A 14,329-nucleotide genomic window follows, 5' to 3' on the forward strand; every position below is an offset into this window, starting at 1 on the left:
CATAGTGCCCTAAAGTCAAGCTACTTGCTTCCCCTACTACGAAAATTAAAAAATGTTAAGATATGTTGCTTTCAAAACAACATATGGTGGAGTCAAGCTAGAGATTAAATTATCTTAGCTTTAAAGTTTTTGCCGGTAACCTCGATGTCAGTCTGGGTACAACGAAGTACGTAAGTATGATCAGCATGCGGTTCGTGTAGACACAAAGACAGTGCACATCACTATGAAGAAAGCACGGGTCACAGTGAGTCACTACACCCAGCGCGGCTCCAGAGTGCCTTCAAATCTGCTAAATCTGTTCCGGAGGATTCCTCAAGCCGAATCCCAACCGTTTGCAGCTTTCCTATCAATATTACTTTACTTCATATCATAATTGCATGTAATTCACTTTTCCTGTAAGAGCTGAGACAGTCTCTCACATCAGGCCTAGCGCAGTATCTAGCTAGCAATAAGGAAAGAGTTATTGCATGAATCATTATCATCATCTAAATAATAGCTACCACTTCTAGAGCCCTTGCCATGTGCTGAGCAGTTTAGGCATTATATATCATCCTACAGGCTTTCCCAGACTGGAGCACACTGTCTGAAACCAACCTCCAGTCATCCTTACTTAACTTAATGCAACCTTACTTTTGTTTCTCCAACTAGGGCTTGGGACTTTCTCATGTATTCTTCCCCAACCCAGCTAGTGCAAGTGAATCTCAGGCAAGGTTCTCAACCTTCAACTCAACAGTTCCTCATGTTGTGGTGACCCCAAACCATAAAAGTATTCCATTGCTATTTCACAACTGCAATTTTGCTACTGTTATGAATCATAATGTAAATGATCTGATATACGATCCAAGGGGGTCACGACCCACAGATTGAGAACCACTGACCTGGGCCCTCCCATATTCTAGGAAAGCATTCTACCACAAAGTTGCTTCCCCAACCCCTTCTTCATTTTTTTTTTTTTTCTTGAGACAGACTTAAGTTTCCCAGGTTGGCCTTGAACTTCCTCTGTACCTCGGAACTTAACTATCCTCCTTTCTCCAGAATAGCTCGGGTTTCAGGCTTACATAACCAGGACGAGATTCTAACAGATTCTGGCTTCTATGCAGAATGTCTGCCATCTGTCTCTAATAAAACAGACATCTTTTCAACTTTGGGCTTGGGAAACAGGAAGTAAGTGCATCAAAACCTCCCACTTCCCCAGGTGAAAAGTGACTTGCATACTTTCAATCTCAGGAAGTACATTGTGAAACTTGTATTTAAACTTTAGGATCAATGTGTTGAATATTTGTATAGTTCACAAGGGGTGGGGAGGCAAAATAAAAAGGTTATTTCCAGTGTCCTCTTACTGACGTTGGTACAGAATTTTTGTTGCAATAAGAAAGCCACTTCCTCTGACTTTCATCCCCGCACACATCTGGGTCTTGCCACATCCTGAGAAACCTCTGAAGCCTAGGTTGGCTGAGTAGTCAGCGCTACTCCTGCTCACAGTGGAAAAGGGGTGTACCACCAGACCCCTCAGTTGGAAGTCTGATGGGAGTGGGGTACGGAAGGGTCTGCGGTGATCGCCTAGAGCATCTTTGCAGAGCCGCCAGACCCTATAGTCCCCCCTCAATTCTCAGCCTTATGCTTCCTTCCCATTGCACGTGGCCTCCTTTCGCCCCTGAATCCTACTCGCCCGCAGGCTCCACGTGAAGGACCGCAGCCGCTAGACTCGCGATCGCCCCGCCCCGCCCCGCCCCGCCCCCGGGCCCGCCCACTCGGCCAGCGCTGATCTAGCTTCCCGGGAACCCGCCGGCTGCTCGCTGCTGCGGCTGCGCCTCCTGCTTCCCCGCGTCACCGCTGCCGCCATGCCCGGAGGGCTGCTTCTCGGGGACGAAGCCCCCAACTTTGAGGCCAATACCACCATCGGCCGCATCCGTTTCCACGATTTCATGGGAGACTCGTAAGTGGCCGCCGCGTCTCCCTGCCAGATGGCGGGTCCCCAGAACTGCCCTCCCCGCTTCTGTTTTCCGCGCTGCGCTCGGCCCCGGCGCGCCGCTGGCTTAGCCCCTCACCGGTTCCCGCACGTGCCCGCTGCCGGGGTCCCGCCGAGCATCACCGGGCGTTGCTGGGGACCTACGACCCCTGGCCCGCCCTGCGCTGATCACCGGATCCCTCCCTGACCCTACGTGTCTGGGCTGGCATGGGGAGGGCGTCCTTGCCTGGGACGGTTTGTTGTCCATTTAACCTGGCTTTGTAAACAGTGCTCAGTTGTAACGCGGTCGGACCGAAAGCCCAGGGGAGGTTTGGCAGGGATGTGCCGTGTTGGAGGTCACTTCCCGGGACACTTGCCCAGGGTCGCACTCACTGCCCGCCTTCCCGCCGCCCTAGAATTTGCACCCGGCGGAAGGTGTGTGCCGGAGGCCATAGACTACACAGCCACAAATTAGGTGGGGTGGCCCGGCGTTATCTGAAGTCTTGCTTAACTTCGGGGAGTGGTAGGTAGTTTCGAACTTCTGAAAAATTTTAAAACTACCGTGTGCCAAGTAATTAACCAGAAGACTTTTTGCCAGAGCCTACGTCAGTGTTCAAAATAAGATTTTGTTTAACAGCTTTGGGGAGCACTTTTGTGTGGGTGTGGCCGTCATTCCAGAATAAGCAATAGTTTGATGGAGGGGTTGTTCAGTGCCTGTGACCATTTTTCCACCATAGGCCATTCCAAGGCTAGGACACGTGTACCTCACCACTTTGAGACTCTTTTGTTTCTCAGGGGTCCCCTCCCCCTCTGCCTTGCATCCAGCGCCTGGCCTTGCTGCTGATAGCCACAGTGGTGGCCATTAATGGTGAAGAGTACACCAGTGTTGCCTTAGTTTTACAGCTCCTGAATGCACAGATTGCAAGATGCTTAGTTTCAGTGGGCATTTTGCATACGTGTCAGATTACATTGTAGTTCTGGGTTTTAGTGCCCCTACTACGTTGTATGAACAGACTCCTGGGTTTGTGTCCTTTTTATATCCACTGTTCAGGTGTATGATGTGGGAAGACAGAGCAGTTTATGAAACTAATGGGTGATCAGGCGGGCAAGCATTAGAGAACCAGGTGAGGATTCTTGGCTGACTGTGTGGGAAAGCAGAGCTTTTCTAAGAAAAAGTAGCAAATGGAACTCTCAGACCCTGCAGGAGAAGACTAGAGATAAGCAAGACTGCCAGTCTTATTCTAAGAACCTAGGTGTTAATATTTATCCAAGACTGCAGAGGATTTACACAATGTTCCTTCCCGTTCCTGCCTGCAACTCACACCCCCACGAACTGCGAGATCGCGCTGGAACTCTTCTTCATCTGTATGGATTACAGATAAATATGAATCCAAAGCACAAATAACCACGGGGGGGGGGGCGGAGGGGGGAGTCTTTGTGATTGTTTATTGACCTAAATCTTATCTAGATTTGATTAATAATGAGGTTTCCCAGCTACATGCAGATGTGTAGGCCTGTTATTCCAGCTGCTTGGCAGGAAGGTCCTAAATTCAGGACCAACCTGGGCAACTCACTGAGGCTCTGTCTCTAAATAAAACCTCAGTAAGTAGCTGGGCCGGTGGTGGTGGTGGTCGGCCCCACCTTTAATCCCAGCAATCAAGGAGGCAGAGGCAGGCAGATTTCTGTGAGTTCTAGGGCAGCCTGGTCTAAAAAGCAAATTCCAGGACAGGCAGGACTGTTACACAAGAAACCCTCTCTCCAAACAAACAAGCTAAAAAGTAAATGAAATGCCATCTTCTAGAGATAAAAAGATGAGGTAAACTTATAAGTAAGCATAAAGTGGGCTTAGAGTGAAGCATGACATTCCTGTCATACCAGAGAAAGACTTTTCCACTTTATGTATCGATACAATACATGGAATTTGCCTGTTTTTTCCAAATTCCATTCTGTAGATAATCTCAACTCAGACTGCCAATTATGGACTCAGATATCCTTTGGAGAAAAGAGGGGGGAAAAAGGACTTTAAACATTACAGGTGTGTGCTCTACCTCTGACGATTAGAAACAAGGATTTGGGTGCAGTGTGGGTTTGCTTAGCTTTAGCCTCTGGATGTGGAAGAGCATCTCTAGTATGTCTCAGGGTTCCTCACTAATCAAAACACCTCTACCAGAGGTTTTCTGATAGAAGTAGAGACCCTTCTCTTAGAAGGAGGAAACCTTTTGTCTTTTGAAAATGAGGAAGAAATGGGATAATGTAGCTGAATTTCTCCAAAGAGTAGGGCAGGCAGGCCAGGCGAGACATTCTTGGAATACCCTGAGATATACTGGAACCTGTCAAGTGGCATAAAACCAGTACCCCAGCATGACTCAGCAAAACACATTTGTCTCACGATTAAAAAAAGAAAGACTTCTAATTTATCACACCTAAACAATACATAAAGAAATTGCTCTGTTCCTTTTTTTTTTTCCTGCATCTTTTAGAGCCTTTCACTAAGTCACATCTGAGCCTTACATCGGTCCTTTTCCATAGAATCTAAGGCCTAAATGTCACAGCAGCTAGCTGCAGTCTTGAAATCTTACTGATTAATCCATATTAAGAACTGAACACTGAAGACCTCCACAGTCTTCCAAGTATCACCTCACTCATCCTTAGGGCCTTCCATCTATTTAAGAAGAAGGCCTTGCCTTCCCCTGGGAGCTGAGTGACAGGTGTCCGGGAATGGCAGTAGCTCTGTCCGCCTTGTTCTTCGTGCTCAGGGAAACTTGCCAAACCCTCAGCATCTAGGCCAGATTGAGTAATCTGCTGCTTTGAGACCTTGCCCCTGGATGCCTCAAGCAGTGGGAGTGTACAGAACCGAGCGCTGTGTTTTCCTTTTCGCTTGAAAGAATGGGTTTTGTTGCCAAGGAGAAGGAAATAGTACTTACTCTCAACTTTCTTTCTTTCTTTTTTTTTTTTTTTTTTTCGAGACAGTTTCTCTATGTAGCTTTGCGCCTTTCCTGGAACTCACTTGGTAGCCCAGGCTGGCCTCGAACTCACAGAGATCCGCCTGCCTCTGCCTCCCGAGTGCTGGGATTAAAGGCGTGCGCCACCACCGCCCAGCACTCCCAACTTTCTTGGGAGCTTGAGTCATCCTCAGGATCTGTACAACTTTAACCTGAGAGGTTGATTTGATTGTAATCTTTACCTAAGAATTGTAGGTATGGAAATCTACACTGTAGGGTATCTGTGTATTTTCTGCCTGCTTGTTCTAAAGTAAAAAAACTGCACCTGTTAAAGTATTCTTTTGGTGTGGTACAAATATGGGCACCTTGTTTAACAGGTTAGATCAGTCAAATGGCTTAGGAAAGATTTTACATCTAGCTGCTTCCAGAAAGCCAAATGCCAACCTAAATTTTACCTACAAATGGAGGATAAAGCCCTATCTGTTCTGGATTATATAATCTGTTTATTATTGTAGCCAGGCATCTGTTTGGATTTGGGGCATAGTAGATGTTGAATATCAAAATTTGTGCTAGAAAACAAACAAAAGGCCTAAGAAATATTTCAATAGGGTACTTGGCTTGAAGAGCACACATTTTATTGACTGAAAAGGAGTCATGGTAACTCCACAGTTACGAAAGGAGTGATGGCTGGATGTGGTAGCACATGCCTTTAATCCCACTCAGAGGCAGGCCCACTCTCTGAGTTCAAGGCCAACCTGGTCTATAGATCAAGTTCCAGGATAGCCAGGGCTACACAGAAGTACTGTCTCAAAAAAAAAAAAAAAGAAAAAGTAACACCTTAAAATGATCCTTCTGAACCATTTATCTTGGTTTTTACATATTTGATATTTAAAATTGTATATATTGATAGATACTTGCTGTCAGCTTGGGCTTCTCTGGAGGCAGGTCGGAACTAACAAGTTTAAATGTCTTCTTTAAGCAGACGTTTGAAAAAAGCAAGGCCTGTTTTAAATGCAGATACTGAGTGTTTTCATTCTGCATGATGATGGTAACTGTCCATTGAGTTGTGACCTTCTTCTTCATTCTAGATGGTGCATTCTCTTTTCCCACCCACGGGACTTTACCCCAGTGTGTACCACAGAGCTTGGCAGAGCTGCGAAACTGGCGCCAGAGTTTGCCAAGAGGAATGTTAAGTTGATTGCTCTTTCGATAGACAGTGTTGAGGACCATCTTGCCTGGAGCAAGGTATAGTTCTATCTATAATTTAAGATATATATTCTTCCTTTCCTGTTGCCTCCCACACAGTTCCTAATAGCCTTAATATCTTCCAAAAGGCATTGTCTTTTTATGTGCTAATGAGTTGACTAATGGCCACAGCTCCCTCCACAGCTCTGAACAGAACCAGGCAGGATTAGGGACTGAGACTTTAATCCCCACCCAATCTCTGGGAAGAAATACCTGTACACTTTTGGTGACCAGCGATGTCACTGAAGTCTTTGTGTTCCTTAGTAAGAGACTAGACACTTTGCTTTCTCCCCATCTCTATCGATTGGCATGCGCTTTGATTCTGAGGTTATTATCTTAGTTACATAGAGTGTAACTTGGTTTCTGAGATAAAAGGGTACATAAACCTCTGGGGTTCAGAGTTCACTGGTTAACTGAAAGTCAGACTTCAACTTCATAGTGATCTCTGTTGTTATGTCCAATGGTGGATTCTCAGTCACCTTCTTCCCTGGTTTCCAGTAGCATTCAGCTCAACTGATCTCTCTAAACCCTACCCCTGCTTTCCTGGCATCCAGGACGCTGCCTCCAGCTGTCCATGCTTAGAATTAGTCTCCATTGTCTCCCGGTTCCTACTTTGTGTTGAAGTTGGCCCGAGCTTATCTCATGGACCACTGCTCTTCTATCTGTGCTTTCGCCCTTAGTGACCTCTTACACTCACACCTTCAGATAACATCCATGAACTGTTCTCAGAGTCCCATCTCAGTCAGGACTCTCCTGGCCTCCAGGTCAGTAAAGCCAGGCTTTTCGGCATCTCCCTGGGATGTCTAGACACTCTGCACTTAGCATAACTAAAATTGGACCCCACTATTCATTCCGAGATCATTTTCGTCTCCACTAACAGCAGCTGCGTTTTTGGTGTTGCTAAGTAGAAACTCCAGAGCCATTCTTAACTCCTTGTGTCTTCACATCCCATGCCTGGTTTATCCACACACTCACAGGCACTCACAGGTACTAAACACACCCGTCTGCCTTGCCTGTACTGCTTTGGTGTTTCACCTCAAATGCACCTCATTAAAACCCTCTTTTGTCCTTATCGAAAATTATGATGCCTGATGACACTCTGTATCACCTACTAAGCCCATGTCACTGTCTAACTCTCTGCATGTTGCTTATCTAGAGTCACTGTGTTTTTCCTACTTGTGAGTGTAGGGCCCGGCTGGGGTAGACTCTAGTTCACTGCTACAAAAGTGTTCGGTATTGGGGACAGTCAGTATTTGCTGAATGGATGAACTGAAGTTGTCTGCTTTGGGCAGACGTGTTTACACGTATTTGGACAGGATGTTTTAATTGACTTTGCTACGATATACCATGTAATACCTACCGTGTGTGTGTGTGTGTGTGTGTGTGTGTGTGTGTGTGTGTGTGTGTGTACTGGGCACTGCCAGTCACATGTAACTGAATAAAAGATGGCATTTTGGTGTGTGAGTTGGGCTACATCCCATGACCATTTCACACCAATTATCCCAAATGTCTCGGATCCAAAGGGTGATGGGTAGGAAGGATAAAGAGGGTTGTCATCTTCTCCGAGGTAGATTTTTTTTCTTTGCACACACCTTGGCAGTGAATGGTACCTGGCATTTCCACAGCAAAGCCCTTTGCTATAAGCCAGTTTTGTAAATGAGTATTAGAGTGACTTGCTCCAGCTCACCCAGTTGAAAAGGAGGATATGCCAATGTGATCTGAACCTCAACCAATGTTCCTTCAGTGCCAGGCAGTAAAGAGTGAAATTGTCCTGATTTAGGATAAAACAAAGACAAAATAATGTGGGTCTTTGGTGTCTGTGAGTGTAATGTGTCGTCGGTTAAGCAGGTGACAGGGTCAAGAATTAGTGAATATGAATATTAAATCACAGATTGCCAAAAGGAGAGTTCAGAGCTCATCATCACACAACACCTCTGATGTACAGGAACATATCCTAGTCTATTTAATCTGCCTTAGACAAGTTTCCAAAATTGTGATTGTCTGGAATAGAAAATAAATCCAAACTCCAAAAGCAGTGCCAGCCTTGGCATGTAACAGATTACACAGGAAAGCTCTAGGTGTGCAGGAAGGAAACCATATTGGTTATTGTTTAGCTGGCGCCTAAACAGTGGGCAGCCAGTGACCAACGGCCAAAGGCAACTTAAGGCAATGAAATGATTGGCTATGTTCAAGTCTGTTGCTACCTGTTCCAGAGTTTTAATGTCACTTTTATCTCCTCTCCTCTCTGAAGAAATGCAAAAAGGTTTCAGATCTGCCCATGGGCTTCACATGAATAATAAACACCCTTTTCTACTTTTAAATCCACTTTTTTGTCACTTCCTAAAATCTCCTAGTTAACTTCCTCGCTTTCCTACGGCGGTTTATGCATGGACTACTTGTCTACGTGTCTCCTTAATATTGCTTTCCCCAAAATGCCTTGCTCTTCCCAGTGCTTTACCTGTCTTTCAAAGCCCAGATCTTGCAGCCTTCTCTCACCCCCTGAGTCCTATAAATTTAAAGAGTTCAGTGTGGAAAGGGCTTTGGCCTATGTATGCCATACCCTGCTAATATATTCCTGTTCGTGAATAATGGTGATAAGAAGTGTCTATTCATGCATCTTACTAAAATTCCTTAGAGAGAATTATTATGTTGGTTCCTCGGCTTGCAGAGTGATGATTCTTAGCTGATGAAATGCAGTGAAAACTGTGTCAGGTTTAAAATTCTCTTTTCCTTTCTCCTCCATTTCAGGACATCAATGCTTACAATGGTGATGAACCCACAGAAAAGTTACCGTTTCCCATCATCGATGACAGGGAGAGGGACCTTGCCATCCTTTTGGGCATGTTGGATCCAGCAGAGAAGGATGAGAAGGGCATGCCTGTGACGGCCCGTGTGGTGAGTTCTAACAACCCCATGTAAATGTTTGAGCCAACTCAAGGAAATAGAGGAATATCCACCATCATGAAACATCTGTGTGCCAGTGACTGTCCTTTAGTATCTGTATGCTGGTGCAAAGTGGATAGACTATTCAGCTAAAATTTCTGTTTAATCTGTAGCTGTTGGATATATCTACACATAAATAAGTAGTTCGTCAAAACTGTTCTCTAGAGTTTATTACCTCCTACTAGCCATCTTTGAAACAGTTCTGACAGGACAGTCCTGAACTCTCTTGTTCTGACCACCCCTTATGCACAGCTGATTGAGGCCCATATCAGCTCACATTAGCAATACATTTGTGATAGCCATCCCTGGTGACCTAGTACATCTACCCGAGGCTCTTCCCTGAAGATTTACATTACAGTTCTTTTCTTTCTGGGACAGCAAACTTTGAAGAGTAACAGAGGAAAGAGGGTGACCTGTGTCCTGGACAGAGTTAGTTCTGTCTACTCTTCCACGCCTCTGTTCTGTCTCTGTTTATGTTTTTGCATCTTTGAACACTTGGTGACTGCAGAGCTTTCTGGGGGCTTTGGAGCAGGGACCTTAAAACAATGAACCCCAAAGAATTAAAATTTCTCCAGGAATCCCATGCTGGAAGGGAAAGGCGAAGGCATCCACAGCAAAATAGGAACTTTCTTCCTCACAGGAAGATGTTCCCACAACTCTGACGACTGAGTAAATGGATATGTATGTGTTTCTGGCTTCTGCATTATCTTTTTTATATCAGTGTTACCCTGGGTCAAGCAAGGGAGCTTAGGCAGGTAAGGGTGCTAAACCTGAGGATCTGATTGGATTCCTGGAACCCATGTGGCGCCAGAGAGAACCAACTCCTGCAAGCTGACCTCTGACCCCGCTGTCACACTGGCACGTGTGTACACCCTCACACGCACAACATAAATAAAATTCTTCTTAAATTATAGAACTGTTGGAGAAGCGATTATCAACCTATGGGTCTCAACCCCCTGGGGAGTCAAGTGACCCTCTCACAGGGGTCGAAGAATATCAGATATCCTGCATATCAGATATTTACATTATAGTTCACAACAGTAGCAAAATTACAGCTATGTAATTAAGTAACTAAATAATTGTCACTATAATAAATAATAGCAATTAAAGAATGTTATGGTTGGGGGTTCACCATAACATAAGGAACTGTATTGAAAGGTCACACACAGCCTTGGGAAGGTTGAGAACCACTGTGTCAGAGGAAGAGTGGACAGACTAGGAGTCTTTATCTCCCTGATTTGGCTGCCCTGTAATGAAATCTATTTTCCTTTGCTAATTGTGTTTGCTAACTCCTTTGGAACCGGGGAAACTGAGGCAGCGAGCTCATGACCCTGAGCGCCCCGCAATGGCTTTGCCATCAGATAAACTGAAGCACTTCCCGTGCGTCTGTGCCTTGCAGGTGTTTGTTTTCGGGCCTGACAAGAAACTGAAGCTGTCTATCCTCTACCCGGCCACCACCGGCAGGAATTTTGATGAGATTCTCAGAGTAATTAAGTCTCTCCAGCTGACAGCCACGAAGCGGGTCGCTACCCCGGTTGACTGGAAGGTAAAGCTGTTCAAGAAGCGGGTGCCCAGCTTGCCTGAACGGTCAGAAGGATGGTCGAATGGCCACCTTCAGGATCTGGGTCTCCTGGGGTGTGTCTGTGGTCCCGCTCTGGTATACCAGGAGGATCATGTGCACTGTGTGCATAAAGCACAAAACTTTATGGGTTTTTCTGTTGTATAAGTCCACGTCATTGGTCACAGTGGCCTCTTTTTTTTGTCTAGAAGTTAAACATCACCGATCCAGAAATCCCAGACCCACAATGCTCCAAAATCCAAAATTGCTGGATGTATTTCATCACATTTCAACTTTTGGAGGTTAGGGATGTTCAACTGGAATGTGCACATATTCCATATCCAAAAATGTCCAAATATGAAACACTTCCTTTTTAAATACAGGATACTCAACATGTACAAAACTCAAAAAAAAAAAAAATCCTTTCATCTAACCATTACCTGATAAGCAGAACCTTGTTGGAGCTAGACACAGTGAAATTTGTGATCCTTGTACTCCAGAGGCAGGGACTGGAGGATCACAAGTTCAAGTTCACCCTAGGCTACATAGCAAGGTCCTGTCTCAAGTCAGGAAGGACGAGTTCACATCTGCCATGGTGGCTCCATAACTGTTGGTGTGCCAATGTTACAGCCTTTTTTTTCTTTTAAGCTCCAACCTTTTAAACATGTATAGTCTGAGAGAGCATGTGCTCAGAAAGTGTGTGTGTGAGCATTTAAGATAAAGTCTCATGGTCTCCTCTAGCCCGGGCTGGCTTTAAAGCGCATCATGTTGCCAAGAATGACCTTGAGTTTCTTGCTTCTGCCTCTCAAGTGCTAGGATTTTAAGCCTGTGCCCCCATGCCCAGTTTTATAGGGTCCTGGGGACTGAACCCAGGGCATCACGCATGCCAGGCAAGCACTCTGCAAGTGAATGAGTCCCTGCCCCCCGCCCCTTTTAACATTGGATCTCAGTGTTTATCATAGGCTGGCCTTGGACTCTTTTTTTTTTTTTTTTGGTTTTTTTGTTTTGTTTTGTTTTTGTTTTTTTTTTCAGACAGGGTTTCTCTGTAGCTTTGCGCCTTTCCTGGAACTCACTCTATAGCCCAGGCTGGCCTTGAACTCACAGAGATCCATCTGGCTGTGCCTCCCTGAGTGCTGGGATTAAAGGCGTGCGCCACCACCGCCCGGCTGGCCTTGGACTCTTAATCTCCTGCCTCAGGCTTCCATGTGCTGAGGTTTCAGGCGTGCACCACCCCCACCCAAATTGTTCATAAACTTTTAATACCTAAGAAAATCTCTGCAGGTAAATAGGACAAGAGAATACACCAAGAGTATCTTAGTGTTGCTTCATGATTTGTGTGCTAATCTGAGTACTGGGTTTTGATTTTTCTGACAGGCCAGTCATGTACATTTTCAGGACGTAGAGTGGGGGATGGGAGGTGAGAGGGAGTCTAGCCCAATCAAATCCTGTAAACCAAGGGGTAGGTTTAGAATTAAAGAATTTTAAGGTGTGACGGCTAAAAGGAAAAGTACTGGCTCAGGACCCCCAAAACCAAGTTCTCAGCACAAAGGAGATTTCCCCCAGAGGGGCAAAGGACAAGGTATAAGAGGCAAAAACAGGAGGGTAAGGGAGAAGGGGAAGGGATAGTTGGAGACAAAGGACTGCCTCTGGATAGAGAGGACACGGGCATGGCACATAGGAAAGCGGCAGTTTATAAAGGGAAAGGGGAAAACCCCATGTCAGGATGAGGTGTTTCATTTTAATCGGCCATGTTGATTAGGTGAGCCAAAGGGGTCTTCTGATTGCTGGGCCTGAATACTTTGATAGCTGAACCTGGGTAGTCAGCCTCAGGAGGAGGAAGTGGCCAAATAAGGGAATAGACCTTGGTGGCTAGCTTTAGGAATGTAACCTAACAGTTGCTAGCAAGGTAGAGAGAATGCAGGAGAAGGTCAGGGCCTGCCAGAGCCATGTTTGCCAAGGCCCAGACTAGCTAGAGTCTCTTCAATGGCCAGCTAGGATGGCGTTTAAAACTGGACTGTTTCTACTTAAGATGGAGAAATACTCCTAATAAACATGTCAGAAATCAATTTGTAAAACAGTAAGTTCCTCAAGGAGGAGAGAGTAAAGAATTCTAGCTTACCTCATTGCCACCTTCATAGACCACTCTCCCGTAGTTAATGCCTAAGGACCTTTTACCGTTGCTGCAAGATTGAATTGCACCGTCTCCCAACAGGAAGGCGACAGCGTCATGGTCCTTCCCACCATCCCTGAAGAGGAGGCCAAACAGCTTTTCCCCAAAGGAGTCTTCACCAAAGAGCTCCCATCTGGCAAGAAATACCTCCGTTATACCCCTCAGCCTTAAGTCTTTGTGGGAGTTGAGGCTGCAGCTGCTCCGGCGTGGTGGACCCAAGGATACCAGCTGACAGTCGTGTGTCCTTGCACCGTTCAGTAAACATCCTGGCGTGATCACAGCCAACGTCACTATACTACTGGCTCATTAAATGAAAATGGCACCAAAACTTTCTTGGGATTCTTTACTCTGTGCCTTCACCAGCATTCTGCCCCTCTGTCCATCTCAGGGCTCCGCTGACTGGCTTTCTCTGAAATACATTCTGTATTGGAGACTCAGATCTTGTCAGGTCTCTGCAGGGTTTGTGATCAGCAAGCTAGAGTGTAGAGTGGTAGAGGTAGCTCACTCGGCTTCCTCCTAGAATGATTAAATTCACCTCCTGTAGCTTTCCTAGTTGAATTTTCTGTTACCCGTTTTGGAGAATAGTAAAATGAGGGGAAACTTTCATTCTGTACTTTTTGGGAAATAACAGACTTGGGACAGCACAGGGCAAGTTCTGTTTTGATATAAGCAATCTGGTGAGTTGCTATCAAAAGAGGGCTCAGAGGCAAAGGAAGGAGGTGCACCCAAGGGTGTGAGCAAGACAGCGCATGTCCCTCCTGGCATTTCCTGTCAGCCCGCCCTGATACGTGCATGTGAACACACCTTGTAAAGACAGACGGTAACAGAATGCTTTGCCACTAAACTGTCCTAACAGGTTGCCGTTTTCTGAGTTCTGCTTTTTGGGGCTCAACAAATAAAATCCTTTGAAACTGGATCAGAAAAATTGTGTTGTCACGTTTTGAAGTACTCATTTAGACAACTCACACCCTATGGGGCAGAAGCAGGCTTCTTTCTTTTTTTTTTTTTTTTTTTTTTGGTTTTTTCGAGACAGGGTTTCTCTGTGTAGCTTTGCGCCTTTCCTGGATCTTGCTCTGTAGACAAGGCTGGCCTCGAACTCACAAAGATCCACCTGCCTCTGCCTCCCGAGTGCTGGGATTAAAGGCGTGCGCCACCACCGCCCAGCTACAGGCTTCTTTGTTGCTAGGACTGATATGGATATTTTTCTCCAAGGGCAGATAAGCAGGAGCCACTGAAGGATAGGATTCCCACACATGTATTGGGCCATTTTGCTGTTTCCTGTTTTTCTAGTCTTGGAAGTGGGTATGTAGATTACAACCTTAACCTAATGTCTTAGCAGTATAGCAAGACTAAAGAAAGCTTTGAGGAGCTGGAGAGATGGCTCAGCTGTTAAGCCCACTGGATTCAATTCCCAGCACCCACATGGTGCCTCACAACCACCTCTTAGGGGATCCGATGCCCCCTTCTGGCATAAAGGCATGCATGCAGATAGGGCACTCATACATAAACAAGAGCTTTGAGAT

General features: G+C 45.7%; 1 protein-coding gene across 1 annotated transcript; it reads left to right on the forward strand.

The window, feature by feature from the left end:
- Window positions 1-1,744: 1,744 nt before the first annotated feature.
- Prdx6 (peroxiredoxin 6) lies at window positions 1,745-13,728 on the forward strand. The gene is made up of 5 exons (XM_028864452.2): window positions 1,745-1,936; window positions 5,979-6,135; window positions 8,884-9,030; window positions 10,478-10,624; window positions 12,849-13,728. Exons 1-5 carry the CDS (start codon window positions 1,842-1,844, stop codon window positions 12,975-12,977), a joined length of 675 nt encoding a protein of 224 aa, XP_028720285.1. The 5' UTR covers window positions 1,745-1,841; the 3' UTR covers window positions 12,978-13,728.
- The last annotated feature ends 601 nt before the right edge of the window (window positions 13,729-14,329 follow it).

The sequence above is a fragment of the Peromyscus leucopus genome, chromosome 15, assembly GCF_004664715.2.
Source record: "Peromyscus leucopus breed LL Stock chromosome 15, UCI_PerLeu_2.1, whole genome shotgun sequence".
Taxonomy (NCBI): domain Eukaryota; kingdom Metazoa; phylum Chordata; class Mammalia; order Rodentia; family Cricetidae; genus Peromyscus; species Peromyscus leucopus.